Source organism: Bemisia tabaci, chromosome 6 (assembly GCF_918797505.1).
Source record: "Bemisia tabaci chromosome 6, PGI_BMITA_v3".
Taxonomy (NCBI): Eukaryota; Metazoa; Arthropoda; class Insecta; order Hemiptera; family Aleyrodidae; genus Bemisia; species Bemisia tabaci.
Window position 1 is genome coordinate 38395318 of NC_092798.1, and position 23297 is coordinate 38418614.

General features: G+C 34.1%; 1 protein-coding gene across 6 annotated transcripts in view; it reads left to right on the forward strand.

Moving 5' to 3' along the window:
* The window catches only part of unc-104 (kinesin family member unc-104), a 147277-nt gene extending 124406 nt beyond the window's left edge, over positions 1 to 22871 (forward strand). For 3 of the 6 annotated variants that reach the window (XM_072301746.1, XM_072301747.1, XM_072301751.1), the window contains 21 exons: positions 98 to 303; positions 622 to 736; positions 1636 to 1808; positions 1995 to 2170; positions 3511 to 3654; positions 5256 to 5393; positions 5842 to 5960; positions 6420 to 6578; positions 7100 to 7256; positions 7756 to 7846; positions 8372 to 8496; positions 9297 to 9448; positions 10016 to 10180; positions 10726 to 10946; positions 11340 to 11529; positions 13619 to 13842; positions 14421 to 14576; positions 15346 to 15446; positions 16213 to 16417; positions 16803 to 16939; positions 17443 to 22871. In XM_072301746.1, the coding sequence (XP_072157847.1) occupies positions 98 to 303; positions 622 to 736; positions 1636 to 1808; positions 1995 to 2170; positions 3511 to 3654; positions 5256 to 5393; positions 5842 to 5960; positions 6420 to 6578; positions 7100 to 7256; positions 7756 to 7846; positions 8372 to 8496; positions 9297 to 9448; positions 10016 to 10180; positions 10726 to 10946; positions 11340 to 11529; positions 13619 to 13842; positions 14421 to 14576; positions 15346 to 15446; positions 16213 to 16417; positions 16803 to 16939; positions 17443 to 17605 (3317 nt within the window). In that variant the 3' untranslated portion in view covers positions 17606 to 22871. The remainder of the gene's footprint in view (positions 1 to 97; positions 304 to 621; positions 737 to 1635; positions 1809 to 1994; positions 2171 to 3510; positions 3655 to 5255; positions 5394 to 5841; positions 5961 to 6419; positions 6579 to 7099; positions 7257 to 7755; positions 7847 to 8371; positions 8497 to 9296; positions 9449 to 10015; positions 10181 to 10725; positions 10947 to 11339; positions 11530 to 13618; positions 13843 to 14420; positions 14577 to 15345; positions 15447 to 16212; positions 16418 to 16802; positions 16940 to 17442) is intronic. The other 3 variants (XM_072301748.1, XM_072301749.1, XM_072301750.1) reach the window with 3 other exon arrangements.
* The last annotated feature ends 426 nt before the right edge of the window (positions 22872 to 23297 follow it).

The window sequence follows — 23297 nt, forward strand, 5'->3', positions numbered from 1 at the left end:
ATTTGATGCCTAAATCTTTTGTAAGAGAGATCTTTTGTAAGAGAGAATCTTTTTGTGTGAGAGAAAGTAATTTTTTCTCTTAATAATCTCCTTGCAGTAATTTCTGAGAATGAGAAGAAACTATCACCGGCAGAGACGCCCAACAACGGAGAAACTGTTGATTGGAATTTTGCTCAAAGCGAATTATTAAAAAATCAAGGCATCGACCTACGGGCAGAAATGCAACAGCGACTGAACGCTCTGGAGGAACAGTTTAGGAAGGAAAAGCAAACGGCTGATCAAATGTTCGAGGAACAAAGAAAAGTAAGTAATTTCTGAATTAAAAAGAAATAATAAATGAAGTAAAAAAAGCAAGTTTCCCAAAACTTGTTTTTTAAAATCTTTTGAGGCGGAAAGAAGGGAGAAACCAAACTTCTAGCTGCAAAAGGCATTTTTCATTACGATTTTGGGATCAATCAATGGTGTGCAATGCTTTCCCTAACCCTCATCATGTAGCAAATATTTTTTGTCAATCTTAAGCCCAATTATTCAATTTTTATGAGGATTTCCATCCTATCATTTCGATGAAAATGTAACAGTGTCTGTCCCTGTCTCTCTATAAGTCCCTTTATTATTTTTCAGACATATGAAGCTCGAATTGATGCACTTCAGAAGCAGGTGGAAGAACAAAGCATGACAATGTCGATGTACAGTTCCTATACTCAAGAAGACCTCACGCATGATGATGACATATTCTGTAAGTGATCGTTTGACAACATTAAATTATTAATTAAGGGGCTTGCACTTGTCTTACAGTACATTACAATGAACGGAAAGAGTCAAAATGAAAAAGTTGCTACTGCGCTACTCGGAACTGTGCTATTTGTTGGAGATAAAAATATTTTAGGTGTGGAGAAGGGGTTTCTGTTCAGAGTTACAATAGAGAGGATCTAGGCTTGTCATGCGAGTATGCGAAAAAGGAAAAAAGTATGTTAGCCAATAATTGAATGTCTCCCTTGCTCTTGAAGAGTCTATGTTTTGTCTTCCCTACCCTCAAATATTGAATCAGCAAGTATGCTTTTATCAAGTTCAAGCAAGCTCCAGAAAAAGTTGCATGAAAGATAGTAGTTATACCAGCCAGTACTTATTTATTTATTTTATTCATTCATTAATTAATTTTAATACAAACAAGCTAAGAAGCCCATACAAAAAAGAAATGAAAAATTTCAGAATATAAAATTTCACCGGAATTTATCTTTTGCCAAAATTTCTACATCTTAACAAACTGTGACATACATACTCAATCAAAAAATTTTGTTATCAAGTTCGTTTTTTTTTGCTTTAATCATCACCTGTTGCCCCTATGATGGAAGGGCATATTTCAATTTGCTTGTGAGCCATGTTTTATATTATGAATCCATGCTTTCTGGCACCCATGCAAAAATCGAGGTACGCCCTTACGTCAGTGGAGCAACGATATTTCTCCCTCCTGAGTTTTCTATTTTGCTTTTCAGAACATGTGAAAAGATGTCGATTACTTGATTACCGATTCTGACTTTTTTTGAAATTTTGATGACAATTCTTTTTAGGAGGTTGTATGAGTATGTTACTCTTTTCCCTTTTTAAGTCTCAATCGCCTTTTTTTTTTTGAAATAGTGAACCCTCTTTTTGATGCTGAATGCACCTGGAACGAGAATGAGTATCAGCTTGCAGCTTGGGCGTTTCGCAAGTGGAAATATCATCAGTTCACATCACTGCGTGACGATCTATGGGGAAATGCAATATTTTTGAAGGAAGCAAATGCAATATCAGTCGAGTTAAAGAAGAAGGTGTGTTATTTTCAAGTATTCTTTATACAATGTACTTTCAGCCTTTTTCTTTAAATACTAGTATTTTCTCCATCAATATTTATTTATATTTTTCATAGATTGCCGGTCGAAAAATTACGATAAATTATGATAAATTATGATAAATTTTATTATCTTTTCTATTAACTTTTATTCTTTAAATCATAGGTTCAGTTCCAATTCACACTGCTCACCGACACTCTGTACTCTCCACTACCATCAGACCTTATTTCTACTCAAGATGTCGATGATGATGAGAGACCATTTCCCAGAACTGTTGTCGCTGTAGAAGTTTCGGATTTGAAAAATGGAGCTACGCACTACTGGTCTTTGGAAAAATTAAGGTATCTATCTTTCATGGCCCATGTTCTGCCAATTTCTTCCTCAAAGCTCCCAAATTCCATATGCAATAGGCAAAGAAACATTTAGAAAATTAATGTCCTATCAAAATATTCATCCTAAAGTTATTCACAAGTCAATTTTGGGTTTAGATTTTTAATGGTGGCAGTATCAAGCCATCTTAATTTATGCACTACACAAATTTCTGCTAACCATATTTATCTCGCTCTACTTCATGTATCAGACAACCATTCAGAGAGATAAAAAAACTACACAATCAAGCGATCTTATGGCTTGCAGAAAGTTGGTAGAAATTTTTTCCTGGTGGTAGAAAAATCTCTCGTCTGTTTAGTATTTATCTATTCTAAGTGTTTCAACATTTCAATGGTTTCTTTTCCTTCCTTTGCACATGCGTCTACACCATTTTAATTTTGAAAATACTTTAGAAAGCCGCCCGCAGGGAAATTCATATTCCCAACCATCGGTAACTAAGTTAGCCCTTTAGAATGCGGCCAGAAAGGGAAAGGGCTGTAGCACTTTACTTATGAGTCCATTGTCAATATGAAAGACTTTTAACAAAAAAATAATCATCAGACTGTGGTGTGTCGTTGCGTAAGTGGGGAGCAGTGGGCTTGCTTTGCTCGCAATTTTACAATAACAATCCTCAATGGGCAGATATTTTGAGGCGCTCAGATGATGTAATGTGAGCATGTCCCTGATTCAAAATCAACTGAGAATTTACAACCCTGTAGGTGAAGTTCTATAGCTTTTTCCTTATCTGGTTGTAATTCGTCTTTCATGCTGGCTCTCATTTGCGTCCTCCGATTCAAAATTGTTACCTAGCCCCCCTTTTGTCTTTTCCGCGGCTGTCTTTCTAAAGTTTAGCATCAATTGTTGTGATTCTTGTTCTTCTTAGTTGTGTAATCCTGTTCCTCTTCACCTTTGGTTTCACTTGCCACATTGAATTATACTACCCGTTGTTTTTTATTTTCTTCTTCTGTAACATTAAAAATAAGTATTTAGTCTAAAAAAATAAAAGAACTAAGTATTTCTGTAGAACTAGAGAACTAATTCTCTTACGAAACATCCACCAGCCAACAAGCTATTCTGAAATGTTTTCCTTCTAATCCCTAATCTAGGCCAAAATACAGTACTAACATCGAGTTTACCGTTCTCAATCAACGTGTTGTGTAGGGCTGTGCCTATGCAAGTGGGGTTTCGTTTAGTGAAAACTCTCTAGATGAAGTCTTTATTTTGTTTTGCTGTTAGTTTTAGTCGTTATTTCCTCATTGTAAATTATTTTCCGTTGGTTTGAACATAATCGGGTATCTATGTGACTTTGTAGACATCGTTTGGAACTGATGCGTGTTATTTACAATTCTGAGCTTGAGTCGCCTAGTTCAAGTAAGGAGGACATTTTCCGATGTCTTAGTGCTTGCACCCCTCATACCGGTTTTACATTTTCTCTGGATACCCTAATTCCATCGAGGTTGGTTCCTTCCCCTTTTCTCTTGACGTTCGTGCACATGTTCTGCTCTGAGTTCCGTGTCTAAAATCCGTCTTTAATGACCAATACTGCTTTAAGAATGATGTTATGTAGCTTCTAGATCCAATAGAGCAACTGTTCCTCCTATCATTGATGATACATTTTCCTTCCTTAGATGACTTTCTAAGTTAGTTAAAATGACAGGGTGATTGCTTCTGTATTGCTGTAATTTTGACTCTTGTTATATAATCCTCATGAAAACGTTGGTAATAAATGGTGAGAAATCTGACAGACCCTCCGATGAAAAGTAACATTCGGTTCTAAGGAGTTTTCTGCGACTATACTCCTATCATTGATTGAAAGACCTGTCATTAATTTTTACTTGTCAGCAGCAGGAACGTAGCCAGAAATTCTTCAGAGGGGTACAGTCTGACTTCTCAAGAAGGGGGCAGGGAGGTTTGTAAGGAAGAAATTTTCTTAAAATGGCGGAAATAATGTTTTTTTTTTATTAAATACGATCATAGGCTTTTGGGTGGAATTCAGCCTCTGGGCTCCTTTGATCTTTTCTTTCTTTCCTAGCTGTTGTGTATTTCTCTCATATTACTAATTGCTTTTAAGATTTGCCTGACTAAATTGTATCATAGACTTTACCTAATTGTTTTTTAAATCAATTCATGGTACAGTTTAAGAATTTTGTAGTTTGAAATGATGAAGTATTAGTTGAAAGTTTCATTCAGCCACTATGTAAATAAATCTCTCTTCCTTCCTCTGTATTCTTCCTTAATTCTTCTTAGCGTTAGATTTCAGAAAAGCTTGTGTTGGCTAGGAAAAGTTTCTCTCGAAATTTGATTGTTGTTCATTGTTTTATCTGCAGCTAATTCCTAATTCAACCGCATGCATGCTTTAAAAACTAGGTTACCAAAAATTATTAAATTCTCTGGTTTTGAGTAGTACAATATTTATTTCTCTCCGATCAGATTTTCCACCCTGTATCGGTGTGTATTTGAAAATTTCCAGTCCAAATAATTATTTCTAAAAAAGAAGATGTATTATTTCCCATTGGGAAAAATGAAAAATTCTTCTTTTACGCACATCTGTATTTGTTTTGCTTTAATGGTCCCGATACAATAAGTCAAACACTGTCTAAACAGTGATTCTCTCCGAAAAGAAAAATTACTTGTCTCCACCTTCATATCTTCACAAGGCAATCATGTTCTTTCAAGACATAATTGTTGCCTTAGTCCTAGATTGTGAATAAGCATCATGAAATCAAACCATGTTGGTCTTTACATAAATCAGGATGTATTTTTATAAAACGAATTTAATTGTTTAAATTTAAGACGACCGTGAACCACCTCTACCTGCAGCTATGTTAAATCCTTTTACCCTATTCTCTGCTCTCTTATGAAGCCACTTTTCATCTTGTCATCATTTCATAACTATTTTTTCATTTTGAAAAATTCATATTTTTTTAAAAAAATTCCCTTGAAATTTTAGTTGAGATATGTGCAAACTGCGGATTTTTTGTGGGTATTGTACATCATCCCTTACCCAAGAATATTTTTCATTAACTTTTTAACCTCCTTGATTCTAAATTTTTTCAGGCAAAGGCTTGAATTAATGAGGGAAATGTACCACAATGAAGCAGAAATGTCTCCAACGTCTCCTGATTTTAACATTGAGTCTCTTACCGGTGGCGATCCTTTCTATGATCGTTTTCCCTGGTTCCGCATGGTTGGAAGGTAAGCTTTCACCTAAAGTTTCTCTTAGAGAGTCGCATCTCCTCGTAATTTAATCTTTGGCAATTGAGTACAATCTTCATAGCGAATAATCGCTAACAACACCTATGATGCTATTTATAGGGAAGTGGGCAAAATATGATCAAAACATATTTCCCTATAACAGTGCAGGTTAACTTATTTGCTCATGTATCCCACAGCACGGAAGAGAAAAATTAATAGTATGCAAATGAGTTATACAAATTATTCTGGAAGCAACTTATTTTTTGCGGTATTGAAAAGCTTTTTTCTGTTTTAAACACATTCAGGATTTTTTTTACCACACTCCGCTAAAATTTCTTATCGGAAAAACTTGCCTCCATGGATTGAGGTCCCTTCTCTCATAGAGGTCTAAAAAGAATATCATAATATTAGGCCTAATGAAATGCCAATTGATTTTTGTTTGTTTCAGAGCGTTCGTGTATCTGAGCAACTTATTTTATCCAGTTCCACTTATTCACAAAGTAGCTATCGTCAATGAGAAAGGAGATGTCAAAGGTTATTTGCGGGTAGCAGTGCAATCCGTCTCAGGTAATTGTCTTAATGATGATCCTAGTTTTAATGGTAGGAAAAACTTTTTGTGTTTTTGTGATAACGTCAATTTCTATTTACTATCGATGTCAATTCTCACTGTAAGCTATGAATTCGAAATCAATCGTAAAATCAATCTAAGAAATAATACGATGTGCGTTTGCCACGATTCTGCGATAGTATGCTTTAGAAAAGTGCAAGCTGAAGGAATACTTTTGTCAATAATAGGACCCATCATTCAAAAGAAGGATGAAGAGTTAAAAAAAAAAGATTGGACGAACCTGGAAGTTAAAACCAATAATTGATAGCTGAAGAAAATTCAGTGTGGGGCAAAGAATTAGGGACAAAATCTGTTGGCACCAATGTTGCTAGTGGGAATACCTCCAAAGACAAGAGAAGAAAGCAAATTTATCACCTCAAATATCTCTTTTTAACATACCAAACTCTCTATTTGCCCAGATGATGACAATGGAGATCATTTAAGCGGTGTTAGGCAGTCAGCAAAAATAAATTTCGATGATAACCGGTTGCTTGTCGATGACAAAAAGAAGAGCAGTATGGTGCAAGAACGAGTTGTCGAAGGTCAAGCGGGAGATAAACACACGGATAAAATTGAAGGTAAATTATCAATTATACTTCTGTCAGGCGACTGTTGTTTTCATTTTTTCATAATATTAAAGTCAATTTAAGAACTGGTTCTGCTTAATAATTTCGAGATTAAATGCAATTGCACAGTACTTATTACTTCCAAATGAAGATTAGCTGAAATTAAATCTGTTATTTTTCAATTAAGCGTTATTTTTAAGAATTAAAGTAAAGCAAATTAAAGAGTATTTTTGGATCTAAGAAAGAAGAAATCAGCCAACTCTAATCGAAATTTGTTCACTTAAACTTCATTGAACTTGAAACTTCACTTTGTTTTCGAAAGGTGATGCAGTTAGCCCTAAATTGTCCACCAGAAGAAGTTTGTGAGGTATTAGAGTTTTCATAGCACTATAAAAAAACAAAAAAACAACAACAACAACATTCCTATGTTGATTTACAAATTATTTTGATAAAATTACTGAAAGAGGGTAGTTTAAAATATTGCCAGGTTTTTAACCTGTAAATCTATTTTCAAGCTCAACGTGTTTTTTCAGATGTCGAGTGTGATACGGATAGTGGGCGTGGAGACAGTTCAGCTGAAGAAGAACCACCAGCCCATCTCACCCCTCAAACTGAATTTACATTCCGCGTTACTATTCTACAAGCTATCGACATACCCTCCGAGTACACGGATATTTTCTGTCAGTTTAAGTAAGTTATTTAAATTCTATTTCATCTGAAAATGAAAAACTCCAACGCATAAAATTAATTAAAGTAAGCATCAACGCATTTCAAGACCCTGTTGTCCCTTTTTCAAGGCTGAAATTCCAAGTGCGGGACCACAAGGGGTCCTGAAACTCTTTGGCATTTAATTTATCTGTGAGTTTAGGTTTCTTTAATTTTCCAATTCCCTTTCCTTTCCTACTCATCCAATTCATATTCTCACCTCAATCATATCTTTTATACCTAGAGCTTCTATGATGCTTGTGAAAATACAAATATGCTTCAGTTTTTTCAAATATGATAGTCATGATTCTTTGCTTTCAAGATTCAGATCCTCAGAAAAAGACCTCTTATAATTTTTTTTATTCTGATTCTCTCAAGACAGATTTCTCAATAGTTGAAGTTCTCTCTCTGATAGTTTGAAATCTTAGTATGTCTTACAGATTAAATTTGTACCTCTTGTCATAATGAAAATTTTATTTTTCAGCTTCCTTCATCGATATGATGAAGCCTTTTCCACAGAGCCAGTCAAAAATACAGGCAAAGGAACTCCTCTAGGCTTTTATCACATTCAAAATGTAAGTACTCATCTCAATTTTTTTTCTTATCTCTGTTCTCTTTGATAGCAAAATTTCAAGGTATGCCTAATCTGAAAAGAAACCTTTGTCGGTTTCAATTTCAATGACATTCTAAAGTAATATTTTGGGCAATTTTTTGTATGGTAGGAAGATTTTCACCAAAGTGGGTGAGAAAATATCATGTGGCAACGCTGCCGTATGACATGCAACTTTCGCCATACAACTTTCACAATTTTTCCAAAGATTACTCCTATTAAAAGCAGTAGCTTATCACCTATTTTCTCTAATTTAAATCAATCGCAACAAGTCAACAAAACAATCTGCTCTGTTCACTGGCAACCTTTAAACAGGAAGGAAAAATAAGGAAAATGAGATTGTCCTGTAACAGAATTTAAAGTTGCCTTTATTGACTTAATATTCTTCAGTCAGGCATTGGAAATAAATTTTCTTTCTATAATGCTTGCCATATCAAGTGATCATCGTTTGATTTTAGTTTTTGATAGAATATATTTTTTTTCGCTACAGATTACAGTCACCGTGAGCAAAGCTTTCATTGAATACATTAAAACTCAACCAATTGTTTTTGAGGTTTTCGGTCACTATCAAGCACATCCTCTACATAATGTTGCTAAGCAAGAAAGTGGACAATAGTAAGTATCTTATCGAAAAAGTATCAAGATTTTGTGATGCAAGTTCTACATTTAATCAATTTTCATTCTATTCAGAACTGAGCCGAATTTAGCAAAAATGCACCTAGTTGCATCAAATTTGAACTGAGAAAAAGATGTTAGAAGTTTCATTCTTCTGTGAAACTTAATGTAATTGAAAAACTTTAGTGAATATTTTCACGTTCAATATATTTTTTGTAAACTCTGAAGTTTTGACAGGAGCAAATTTACAACTGGTCAAATGTAAAAGTAAGCCCAACTATTGTTTTTTTCTTTCGAAATGAGACCTAGTGCATTTTGGTTAATTTTGTTTTGAATGATACCCATGTTTCATAATTTTTTCATCTCCATTGTCAGACGAACTTTGTACTTACCCTATTTGAAACATCTAAACTCATTATTAACGTACAGCAAAGTGCAGCAGCTAAATTATCTACAAATATTCAAGATCAGTATTCAAGAATATCTTTTTTCCCTGAATTAATGTATGAATAAATGTTTCCTGCAATAGTTAAACGAATAGAGTACATTTAATATTTGCAGATGTTGATCAGCGCTGAAGAGGGGGTCAGTTGCACATGGTATATCATTAACTGTTAAAGATTTAACATAATTCTGGAACAGAAAATAATAAGATCTGTTTGAAAGTCAAGTTTCTGAAAACATCAGAGGAGAGATTGACCTACGAACATCTTGGTGAATGGCATCATATTACATGCAACCTTTTCAGCTCTTACATTTTTTCTCTATTTCAATTTGTAACTTCAGTGTTTCTCTTTCAGCGTTCGACAACCTCCTAAGCGAATGCTTCCTCCTTCAATACCAATCAGTCAGCCTGTGCGGTCTTCTAAATTTGGTGCTTTGCCCTCCCTTTGCACATCTCACGTTCATGCAAAATATGATGTCCTAGTATGGTTCGAAATATGTGAATTAGGTTCGTATACTTTTTTCTCAATCTCTGAAGTGAATTAAAAAATTTTAAAATATTTTGCAAGGGAATGGAGCTTAAATGTTCCCGTTAACTTCCTCTGAGTCAAACCGCATAGGGATCAGAGTGTCAGTTCCACTCAGAGAGGAATTCCACTGAGAAGGCTTTTTACTTTCATGAAAAATTCGACAGGACCTCAAAAAAGTCTGACTTGAAGGAAAATTCCACATAAAGAGCGCTAGACTTAGAGGAAGTTAACTGTATCAGATAATTTCGAATAATCTCATATTGAGTAATCAAGTCTTTGCCTCTTCTCATTGTATTCTGTGAACATTATCATAATTTCATACCAGTTCATCATGTTATCTTTCTCAGCTTTCTTTGAATATCCTATATCCTGTAAAGATGAAAGTTTTTAACACCACGGAACACTTTCTTTTCGCTTCGATAGTTGTAGCTGTTAAAATTATAATATTTTTCGTCCAAAATATTGCTTTGGGTGCAATTTGTTGGTGTCCTTATATTGGATGCTTTATCATGAAAGTACATTTCTTGATTTTTCTATTTTTTCAGCTCCCAATGGCGAATATGTGCCTGTTGTTGTTGATCACAGTGATGAACTTCCTTGCCGTGGGCTGTTCCTGCTGCATCAAGGAATTCAAAGAAGGATAAGAGTAACTGTTGTGCATGATCAAGCTCCTGAATTACGATGGAAAGATGTCCGAGAACTGGTTGTTGGTAAGTTTTTCATTCCAGCATTTGTCTTCCTCTAATTTTCCCAGAGGAAAATGGTCTACTTCTTTACAGAGCAACCACTTGCAAAATTTTGTGAAAGAGCACTCACAAAGCTCACTCTACTTTTGCGTCTTTGTTGAATTCAATTACTTGCACCTCTGTATTAGTTTTAAATGTGAAGAAAAGTACTTTACTTTTTCTGAGGCTTTGCCTATTGTACCTTTGGATTTTAACTATATTCAATTCTTCTTTTGGAAAAATTATGGATTAGTCAGTAATTCAAACAGAACTCTTCTTCAAGCAGGCAAATTTTTTGTTTGGTACTTAGGAAGTTGAGGCTCGAACCAAACAAAAAATATATTTTCCTTTTCTGAAAGTTCCTGCTTACTAGAGAACCTTTACTGTATCACTGTTTTTTGCAAGTTTCGTATCTTTTACCATTGCTGTATTTTCACGTTTAAATATACAATGAAAATTACTTGGTGGACAGTTTCTCTCAAATGAATTGACCTGACTATTCCTCATAAACTTGTTATGTTTCTTTTTAGGTCGCATTCGGAACACACCTGAACCAGAAGATGAAGACAATGAGAGTTGCGTTTTATCACTTGGATTATTCCCTGGAGAGTATCTTGAAGTGCCCGGAGATGACCGTGTTATGTTTAGGTTTGAAGCAGCATGGGACAGTTCGTTACACGAGTCACCCTTACTCAACCGTATTTCAACTTATGGTGAAAATATCTACATGACAATATCTGCATACTTAGAGGTACTACTGTGAAACATTAACTTTGTTGCATGCTTTATCTAGGAGTAGAAGAATAATTGCAAGATTAATTAACGGGCTTCAATTTTGTTCAACATTGTAAAGAAATGGCTATGGACTGAACGATTTCTTGTTCTAGAGAAATTTTTGTTGTAACAAGCGGCGCTATAATTTATGTAGGGACAATTGACATCCAAGGGATTGACAATTCTTCACATATCATGAAACAGGGATAGCAGACTGTACTTAAACTTGAAAAACTCCTCAGCTCGCTTTTAGAGGTGCAAAAATTCCCGCTCTCATTGCATTTCCTCACTCATCGAGTCTGTAGTTGTTTGCGTAATTGCTCGCTTCAATTTTTTTATTATTATTAATTCATTTCTGCTCTTTTTCCAGCTGGAAAATTGTGGAAGGCCTGCAATCATTACCAAAGATTTGAGCATGGTTATTTATGGACGAGATGCCAGAACAGCACCACGGTCTTTGCGCCACTTGTTCACTGGAATTTACCGGAATCCAGAGGCAAACCGCTTGTCCGGAGTTTACGAACTCATTCTGAAAAGAGCTTCTGAAGCAGGTAGCCCAGGTAGTTTCCCTGACTTTCCTTTAGATCGTAGCAGCAGCTCTCCTCCTCTTGCATGCAAACTTGTAAGAAGATTTTTAATACTTCTAAACCATTTCTTCCTCTGTTTTGAGAACTAGGAATACCTACCGTAAAACCTTTCTTTGCAATCTGTAATTGAGAGGTTTTACTATTTGCATTGTAACTGATCTGATGATTTTGATTGGCAACAAGATGGTCCAGTGAAAATGAAAATAACATCTAGAGTGAGTGTGCCTAAAAGGCTAGTGACGCTAATGTTGCTGGCATTTTGGAGGGATTGAAATTCAGCTTTATTTAAGGGAGGAGGGAGGGCAAAGACTCTGCAACCCACTAAAAAAGGTCGCATAAACTCATTCAAAGGTAACAACTCAATCTTTCTTCCTCTAACGTTTTTTCCAATTCAGGCCCTCTGTGAACAGTTTGAGTCACTAAACGTGGCACCGACTTATGGAGCTTCTGCCGTTATTGGCGGTAGCATTGAAATGCCCTAAAAAACAATAGAGCAATAATGTATAATAACTAGCAAAATTAATAATTAATCCATATAATAATAGATGCTATAGAAAAACAGCTCTCTTGTTACTTTCCATCTCTCAGTTCTTCATGAGTATGGAAATCAAAAGCGTAAGAGCACTAAAATACCATGAAAATTAATTTTGAGAAGGCTGAGAAACATTCAAATCTGCTTTCTTAAATTTATAGAAGGGAAGAAAAGGCAAGGGAGAAAGAACTCTGTATATTATTCCCCTACTTTCTTTCTCTCTGTGCTTTTTTTTCTTCTCGACTTTAGAATTCCCATCAGAAAATCTGTTCCAAACTTTCTACTCCAATAACTCTAATCATCATTCTTACAAGTCTTAATTATCCCTAGTGCAGCTTTCTAGTTGTAGTGATTTTGTTAGCTCACAATGTTCCATCACACTTACTTACGATTCCGTTGATTTTACTGTTAACTTTTTTGGTAGTGATTTTTGGTGTTTATCTCTCCTAGTAGCATTGGCTGTTATATTTGGACTTTAAAAAAAGGAAAACAATTTTCAAACTGTAAGAGTCAGGAAACCCTTTTTGTTCTCCTTGAAGACACATTTATGTGAAATTTATGATTAAAAAAAAAGTTATGAAGAACAATTGGCATCAAAATTTTGCAAAATCTAAAAATTACTTGTATATTTATGTGAAACTTTTGTAACATTTTTGTTGACTTTCACCGAAATAGGGAGAAAGAATTTTTGAAAGTGTGAGGTGGCATATTTTGGTAAAAAGAACAAAAATGGTTTCCCAACTTGGATATTTCGATAGTCATTTTTTTAGAGTTTTCCTTTTGAAATTTATGAGTTTTTTTACATTTTTTTCTTAAACAGACAATGCTGCTAGCGCAGTTATTGATTTCTGAAGTGCTAATACCTTTACTCATGTTTATTGTCAATATAGGCCTGCATGAGGATTAATTGATTTTAATTAGCGATTTTAGTTTATTATTAGAGCTTGCTTTCGAATTGTGATAAAAAGGTATTGAGTGTGTTTGTAGCGGATTCATTCATCCAGCTAAAATCGATAGAATTGGTGCATGTCCACAGGTCAAAAAATTCTGGAAATTTCTGTAATTTTTGATGAAAAAACACAGAAAAGTGTGGAATTTGTCTCTCCCGAATTCTGTAGACACTCTGATAAACCATTTCCAGTTTAATCTTTAAAATAAATACAATTTTGTCTAAGTTCCTGAACCTTGTTGTCAGGGAATTCAGGAGAACCTTTTCTCTCTGCAAATATTACGCCTTCTAATGGGTATCCAATTAAAATTGTTTTGTTTAAATTTACTATTTTATAGAAATAAAAATCCCTCTAATAATCATATCATATTTTTGATGTCAACAGATTTTGATTACAAGTTGAGAAAATCTAAAAATTCACGCAATAAAACTATCAACATTTTTTAAAGTCTTAGCTGTGAGATGCCTACTTTGGTCTCCACTCAGAATGTGAGGCAGCAAAAAAATTTTCTCGGTTCTAAAGATTTTTTTCCCTCCTTACATCGTATTAAAATAGAAAGGTTTTTTGGTCTGAATTTCAGGAGTGCAAAGGAGACAGCGAAGAGTTTTAGACACGAGTACTACCTATGTTCGTGGAGAAGAAAACCTTGATGGTTGGAGGCCCCGCGGTGACAGCTTAATCTTCGACCACCAGTGGGAATTAGAAAAGTTAACTCGGCTAGAAGAAGTAGGTAGAACAAGACACATGTTACTGCTGCGAGAAAGGTTAGGAGTGGACAAAGCACCGATCACAAAATCAGAAAAGGTTTGTTTCATTGGTTATTTATCTAAAAAGTCTCAAGAGAATCCTCTTTTGTTTTCTATTGTGCTTAAACCAAATGCCAGCTTATATCTTGAAGATGACAATTTTTGGAAGTGCATATCGTACTATTTATTCTTAATTTTTTATAAATTCCTAAAGAATAAATTTTGGTGATCAACACTTAAATTTTATGGAAACATAGGAATTTTTGTTCGCAAATTTTATAAAAAAAAAATTGCATTTTGTAGAAAATACCATTTTTGTTTATTACTCATTGTGAAGTCATTCCTACCAGTAGAGTAGAAAAAGAGGCAAATTATATGTAAGTAAATGACAGAAAGATATCAAGTGTACATGGGAAAATGTTGATTCTTTTGAAGAACTCAGCCAACATTCTCATGAGCAGGATCCTTGTCTGCAAAAAAAATACGGCGCCCCTTTGCCAGATGTAGTCTTCATTTTCTTTGATCTTTTAGTCGCTGTCTTTAATTTTCACATATTTACCAGCACATGTTTAAAGGTTTTGTGTTTTTTTCATTGCTTCAGTGCCTAACCCATAAATTGTTCTTTTCTCATCACAGGAAGTTTGCAATATGGTGGCTAAAGCAAGTAGTTGCGGCAGTCCTGTAAAAAATAGGTCCGGCAAAGATGTGTACGCTCCTTGGGAGATGACAGAACATGAGAAAGAACTGACCACTAAATGTATTCAACTTATCCAGGGTCACATTCCATCTAGAGTGAGTTTCATTTTTATACTTTTTCTTTCTACTCTCCTTAATTGTTTCCTCACATGAATCAATTGTCGTTATTAAGGTGCAGGTCTATTTGTGTGCTTGTTGTGAATAGTATAAGAACACGTGCAAATGAGGATTTATATAAAAACGTCCACATTCCTCTTTAAAAACAACTGATTCATATGGATACAACCATAAAAATATTTATGCTAATCATTGATAAGTTTTTTTAAAATCAAGAAAATGTACAAGTTTGATGTATCGATGGCTCAAATAAAAACATGCGTATCTTGTATCTCAAAAATGTAAGTTTCGTATCATGTTTTAATTTTTTTGAAGGTATAAAAATTAATAATTTCCCCTGAAATTTTATGAGATTTTTCCTCACTCATTCTGAAGGAATCACACAAAATTTGGTGGAGTGATATCTGATAGAACTGCTTCGGTCGGCACATGGTCAAAGTTGCGTTGCAACCTCCTAAATTGGTCCAATATACAAGTTTTTCAAAAGTCATAGTCATCAGTTTGAATCCTTGAACATCTTTCTAATGGCCTTTACGACACTAGGGACAAACAAAATTCGACTCCAGAGATACCAACCCTGTCGCCATAGATTCTGCATTGCTCTGATGAAGAACTGGAAACAGGCGGCTCAAAATGCATTTCTTTAGCTTTTTACATTATTGCTTTGAGTATATTAATTATTCTACAGACTTCCTCTTTTCGGCTCTTCTGGTTTTTCTTTTGACTCATTTTTTTAATTTATTTTCAGGATATCCACAAACCTGTAGACTTAGATATTTCCAGACGAGATGAACTAATGAATATAAGTACAGCTCATATTCCCAATTCAATGTCTGGCCCTTTCCAAGAGTAAGTAACTATTTCCCTACCTGTTAAAATCGTCTCTTTTAAAGTGTAAAACATGCCATGTAATAAATATAGCATGCATTAACAAACCATAAACACACTATATCTCAAACTATCTCAATTGGGATTATTGGAACTAATTTTTGGGAGGATTGGTTTTTTCTTCCTCTTTTTTTACCCCTTTTTAGTATGAGAGATTTTTTGAAATAGGCGTGTAATCCGTTTAATTGTACTATGTTGTATACTTTATTCGTAATTATTTGATACAGTATTTTGTTTCAAATTTGTGTTTATGTAATTCATGACGTTTTACACATATGTGCCAAATTAAGCTTTTCAATATTAACTACCGCTTTCTCCAAAATTTTCATTAACTGAACCTTCTATCAGACAAAATTTTCATTATTTGAAGTGGCCGACCACCACATTAGTTCAAATAATCTGGGAGTATAGTGTAAAAATTACTTTTTCTCAAATTTTAAGCAGAAACTTTAAACAGCATGATCATAGGATCTTGAATCAGGACAACTTAAAAAGGCTGGAAAGTAGAGACTTTTTTTTGTAATTTTATTTTAAAATAACATATTCTCTCTTTCTATGTTCTTCTTTTAAATTTTCAAGTCAGAAAAACTTAAAATATCGCATAATCTTAACAAAATATTGAGGAAGTATTTTGAATTCACACTCTAAATAAATCTCTCAAATTATTTTGTATTGTATATTTTTTCACCGAGTCTCTGTTCTAAGATGATAATTTTTTCTTTTACAGACTTAGATCTCCTGAACAAGCTATGCTGAACAGTCTCTGTAAACCTTGTGAAATTAGTTCTCCATGTGAGCAGCACCAGTCGCAGCCTCCTCTAGTTTTATATGTACCAGAATTGGAAGAAATACGAATTACTCCAATAATTGCTCGAAAGGGCTACCTAAATATTTTAGAGCATAGAACTAATGGATGGAAAAAACGATGGGTGGTAAGTACGTTTTCTATAAGATCATCTTCGCACCTAGTTTTCGCACCTTCATCATTAGAGAAGTTTTTACTCGAAATTATGTTTGTCCTGAGAGAAGGCGCAGAGGGCGCCCAATGAGAGGCTGGAGGGTTGGGATTGAAGCAGAAATGTTAAGGTGTTGTATTTGTATTGTTCGTTTTTCATTTGATCAGTGTAATGTACATGTTTATATCTCCTCAAAAGTTGATGTTTGAACTTCCTGTTGCATTAATTGCTCTTTTTGTAAAATTTTAAAGAGGAGACACAGTTAGTACTTCAGTTTGTGCCTTGCCTTGTAGCCCATTCATTATCATTTGCTGAATTTTTTACTCAACACACAGTCAATGAAACTAATGTTTAATTTCAGACCGTCCGCAGACCGTATGTTTTCATTTTCCGAGACGAACGAGACCCTGTTGAAAGAGCCCTAATCAACCTAGCCACTGCTCAAGTAGAATATTCAGAAGATCAGCAAACTTCAGTCAAAGTACCTAATACTTTCAGGTAATAGATCCTTTTTATCTACTCTCATTATATTCATCCGAATGAGGAAAAGTAAATCACGGGAGAACAAGACTCACAAGCTTTTAGCACCAGTTCAATGGTCATTTCACTGTTAATGATTCATTTCGTCTTCGAATAGGTATTAAAAAATATTGCATAGGGAAAATAATTAAAAAATGAAAAAACCTCTATCCATGCAAAATTTTTTAAAAACTTAGAACTTTTTTGGATCCTGTTGTCTATTTTTCTAGGTTGAAGTAACATTTTCAATGTGTCATAGAAATGCAGCGTCTCCTAATGCCTCATCTTCTTATAGAAGCCAATGAATATGAACAAAATAATTTTCTTGTTATTGTCTCTTTCTTTCGTATTTGGTTCAAAGTCTTGCAGTTCATTACTTGCTTATTTGTGCAAGCCAAATTTTTTTAATTTTACGGTTTTCTTGTCCATTGAAATAATACACACCCAAATATTTTATATAATCGATGATTTTTATTTTTCAGTGTTCTTGCAAAACAAAGAGGTTATCTGATGCAGACACTGAGTGACAAAGAAGTCCACGAATGGTTGTACGCTATCAATCCTCTTTTAGCTGGACAGATCAGGTCGAAATCCACCCGCCGATCCGTCAGCATAGATCCTGAAAAACCAGCCTCGTCCAACTGAAACTCGAACTGGAGCTACTTACAGAATATGTGCAGCATAGAGAATGTATACAAGCACTACACAAAATGGAAATCCTCCTTAAGCTGAACTTTGTACGATTTCACTTGTGAACAATTAGTGCTTGAGCCCAAGGTGTCCCAGATTTTTTTCTATGGTCCTTACCAGTGTTTCACTTCATAAATGACCATGAAGGCTCATCACAGCTCATCTTTTATCATCAATATTAAATGGATCAAGGAGCTTTCATGAAGTATTGTAATAGCAAGGCCTCAAAATTGTTGCGTCAACTTGCTCTCTGCTACCCAAACTGCTGATCATATTTGAACGAAACTGATGCTCCATGTTGGGATTTATCGACCGCATACATATAGTCAAATCCTTGCATATATTTTCTGGTGTATAGTTATTCAAAATTAACACAATTTAAGGGTCTACTAATGATCTAGTGTTGTAATATTTGGTAGAAGTGCACTTGATGTATTGCATTGCTGCGGTTTCCAATGCATGTTTTCGTAAACACAAGAGGAAAGTGCTTTTATGTTGCAGGAGGAATAATATGTGTGAGGTCTCAGAGTTAAATGTTTTGAAAGGATTTTAAATTTTGGAAAAAATTGGGATGATATGTTACAAGTATTTCATTAGGTTAATAGTAAGTCCAACTATTGTTAATAAAAGAAGTAAGCTTGAGGTGCTGTCTTTCAGTATTTTATTAGGAACATGAAAATATATTACGCGGGGCAGTGCAGTTGAAATCACATCTAGAAAAAAAGAGTGAAACTCTTATTTAGTATACTTTTTTTTAGGAAATTTAAAGATCTGATAGGACAGTAATATTTTTTAAGCAATTAGTAGAATCATTCCATTTTTTATGCTTTTTACAGCATCTTTTGCAATTGTGCGTTGCTTGTTTTGTTAAAAAAATTTTAGCTCTTTGCCGGGACGATTAGGATAGACGGATTACTTGCGTACTGTTTTTTCTTTGTGTCCATTCTGTAGAGTCTGTTGACGTTGGCAGTATGCATTAAAATAAATGGTGAAAAGAAAGCAAAGTTCACGATTGAGTTGTTGAGACATAGTTTTGGTGATTTCCCTAAAGGTGCGTGTACAATCGGTCGTAACTGATGTCTCATTATAGAAAGAAAAAGATTGAGATTCTCTAAGTGGATCTTGTAAATGTTAACAAATTATAATATTTATCAAGATACTTGATCAATTCATTATTGTTTTAAATGATAAAAATTCTCCTACAATGTTAAATTTTTTCTCAAGAGAGTTTTGTGTCTAAAAAACGCATCTGCAGTCGCCCTCCTGATTTGTCGTAAGTAGTGTTGCACCAAACAGCATAACTCTCTTGAAAGAGAATTTGGGCTGTAATAAACCTTTTCTCTCTATTATGAGGCATCAGTTTAGACCAAATTTAAACGCCGTCGGTGAAATCACCAACAATCTGTCTGAACTTCTTCATCTGAGCTCAATTAAAATTCAACATATTCTATTATGTGATAATACTATGTCTCTCAATGAGTTTTTTGCCAGAATTCCTGTGATAAGGAATTTTTTTTCTCGTTCATCTCCCTTTGAGTGAGAATTTTAAAAAGTTACGCAACCAGATGAAGCGTAGACACTTTTGAAGAATTTTCTTAAATTCTAGAATATTTCCTGCCATTGGTGGAATTGTACTATTAGTGCTTTGACTCTCAGTGTTTGCGGGCTGAGCATTTAAAATTATTCTGTGTATTTTATTTTTTTGTTGATTTTCTATGGGAGCAGATGCAATATATCCTTTTAAATTTGAAAAAAATAGAAATTCTCTTCTTTGTCGTCTAGTATTAGATATAATCTATCAAGAAATCTGAATGGTTAATTATGAAGAATTTAGCTTTAAAATTCAATGTTGAGTAACAACAAAGGCTCTATTTTACTGTTGTGAGTACCATGGAATTCCCCTTTACAAGATTTGAATAAAAATGCAACCAAGTCTTGCTTACATTGTGCCAATTTTAATTAAGCTTAAGTTGATCAGATCAAAACCTCAATTAATTTGAAATGTCCAACTCTAAGCATTGAAGTAAGATTGCCAGCGTATCAATAAAGAGTTAATTTAAAGGCTGAAACGCGATGAATCAATTGGAGTAATTTGATGACCCAGTTAGTGGAATTTGAGATCAATAGAAAAACTCACTAAAATTTTCTCCTTAAAAAAATTACTGAAACGGTCTTTTCAGTAGCTCAATTCAGTTATAATTAAAATTTTGTGAAACTATTGGTTGTATTTGACAAAAGTGCCCGCCAAATCAATGAGGTTTCTTAACGTCGAGTCAATTTGCCAAAAAAAATTGTTTTCTTTTTGTCAGTGACTTTTTTGATCTAGGTTAAGGTAGTTTTGAAAACCATGATTCCGTTTTTGATTTCCTTGTTTATTAAATGGAGCCAACATCAAATTTTGATGTAAATATGAAACGTAGTGTTTTTATACGCTAAACGGACACCTGTTATTAAAGCATACATTTCTTCCGTAGTTGTGATGACCCATCATTGCCACAGGTATTTGCTGGTTTTCTAAATTTTCTGCTTGAAAGAATTTGTTATTGAGAAGTCTGGAAAAGCAAGCAAGTTAAGCATCCAATGTTTTTTTACTCACTTATTTGCATACATGTCGAATCATTGATTTTTATTCAAGTGCATTAATTTTTCAGGCTTACCCCTTGCTGTAATTTTATTTGTCTCTCTGTATCTGGCTCTTTAGTCAAATTTGTTTCTCAACACTCCTTTATTATTCCTCTCTCTGAAAAACATTTAAAATAAATCGCAAAAGTTGAAGTTAACTTAAGCTCAGGTCACACACTCAAACTGAGCCTATCAGTCTACCAAGGTCAGATTTCCAGGGCTTTAATTGGTTATGACTGTAGGCACTAAAAGCCTGGGTTTAAAGCCCAGGCTCTTTCCAACCAATGTGAACATGATGCTTAGTCAAACTGAAGCGACCTGCGTTAATTGGATGGAGTTGGTTGAACTGATGAGCTTAGTTTGATGGTGCAACCCAGGCTTTAGAAACTACGATTAGCTTTAATATTGTGCTGTAAGGAATTTAGAGGCATCACAATCTCTTAGCTAATGGTCCCACAAAGCTTATTTTTCTATGACTGTAAATTTATTTGTAGTTCCTAAAATCAGCAAAGATCTCTCAGTTGTAAGGATAATTTTGTAAGTAGCAAATCATCACTCATGCAATAGCATGTAGGTTTTCTTTTTTTCTCTCTCTCTCTTTAGACAGTAAAGTGTCAAGTGCCCTTGGATATCACATTCCAACGATATTAAGAGCAGTAAAAAATTTTCCTCGAGAGGCGTACCTATAAGAAATTTCTCTCTTCGTCAGAATGATATGAAAATGACATTCTGAGGATTCGCGTAGTTCTATTAACTTTTACGCTCTTTAAGTATCTAATATTTTAACTCCTAGTTGAGTGTCAGTCTCAATCCATGAGGAGGTTCTTCCTTGGAACATACTTACAGCCCAATCTAATTTGTAAGAGCTTTGCACAAGGATCAAAGGTACATGTCAACTGTAAGCTTTGCATCCTTGTCAATCAAGCAGAAGTACCAGAGTTTATTTTCTGAAATCAAAAATTCTCCCCGCATATTAATTTAGTTTCAATGACGAACTCCCCCATTATGTTGATTTTTGTAAATAAATGTGTAAATAAGTTGAATTAGGCATTTTATTTACAGGGAAAATTTGACGTCATAACTTCTTTGCCTCCCGTTCTGTACTGGTTTGTACATCATTGTGTAAACTTGTTTTTTAAAAACACATTATCTTCTTCCCCAAAATGAAAAATTTTACCCAAAAAGAAAGAGTGATCGAAGTATAATGTAATTTACTTTGTAGTTTTATCTCGCTAGATTTAGGTGTTATGTGCTAGAAAATAATTTTATTTTTTTACGGATGTTTCGAGCTTTGCGAATTGAAGAAACTTTTAAAGTTGATGAGTGAAGATTTTACTGTTTTGTTTTTTTAAACGATTTTTGATGAAATCGAGGGTATCCCTACCAAAAAGCTTTGCATAGCAAAATGGTTTAAAGGAAGTGAGTATTTTCAAATTTGAACTTTAAGAGGGTCCAACTTGTTAATTTAAAGAAAAATTTGTTTTTAAATGGTTTTTTCCAGACTGTTGATCCTTCTCTTATTGTGGATGCATAGAAATTTGTCATTAATTTTCAAATTTAATCAATGAATTTTCTCCCTTTAACGAAATGCCTCATTCTTTTATTTTACATTGTTTTTCTTGATCCAATCTATTAGATTGATGTGCTTTTTTTCCAACTAATCTAAGGGCTCTTTGCAATTCTTTTTGTCTTTCCTTTTGCGGAAAGAAAGTTGAATCAGCCGCTCAGTTGTGTCGTACTGATAAGTTCCCTTTGTGGAAGCAGCAAAATTTGCTCATAAGTATATAAAGAAATGAAACTAACAATACAATTGAAAGTCATTTATTTCCACTGGAATATACCTAAATTACTCCCGTTTTTCTTCTTAATATGAGTTTGTCTTTTTTTATTTCTAGCTTCTTTCCCCAATCTATAATTCTTGAATATTTAAACACCAGGGAACTTGCTGTAGATCAACTAATTATCAGCATTCATACTTCTCATTTTGTAAGCATTCTATCTCGAGGATAATTTCATTTTCCATTTTATACTCAGAATTTTATACTCTCCTGTCATTTAATCGTTTGAAGTCCCCCTCCTTTGAAGAAGACTATTTAATTTTGATTAAAACTCAAATTCATCTTGCGCTTACCATATATTTATGATAAATTTAGATCTTCATACGTCTCAAGATTTTTTCAAAATAGGAGGCAAATAGCGAGAGCATAAGTTGACCTGAGACAGCTACTTTCTTTTTATCTTCTTGTAAATATTCCTCTCTTTTTATATGTGCCTGTTCAGTGCCATGTCTTTATTTTTGTTATCTGATTCATCAGAACCTTAGATTGATAAGTTTCCTGCTTTTTCTTCTTCTTTTTCCGTTTTATAGTCATGAAAGAATAGGATACCTAGAGTCAAACTGCTTTCTCATCTAGTCACAATTTATCTTAAATCGCTAAAAAATTTTGTTTTTCAGTTATCGGGAATTGATTTTTACGAAGAGATGACTATTTTATTACACTGTTGATGCTAGATATCATATGTTTATTAACTGAAATTTTGCTGTTATATTTTATGTGCATTTACGGAAAATATATATGAGTATGAATTCATGATAAAATTCTCATTTTTTTTGTTTTCTTGTCACTAAGTACTCTAATTTAAATCGGATCCAAAGGAAGTGTTTTTGCTATTGTGGCCAGTGTGAGTGTGGCACTCAGTTTTGCAGAGAAGTCCCTCTCCAGTGAAGTGGTTCTAAAACTAGAATCCCTCCGGAACTCTCGAATTAGGTAAAATTTAGTGAGGTAGGCCTGATGATTCAGAATGAGCCTGAAATAATTTGTTTCTGCAAGTGCAGATTTATCAAGTCAATATGACATTAAGTTATTAAATTACTACTAAAACTTGACTAAAACAAAACATCTTATGATTTTCCTTGAAATATACCTAATGTACACCCATTTTTTCAGCAATGGTTAAAGGAACCAGGCCAATGCTTTCATTGGCTGGTCAATGAAAATTCAAAATTCCCTGTAAAATATTTAAC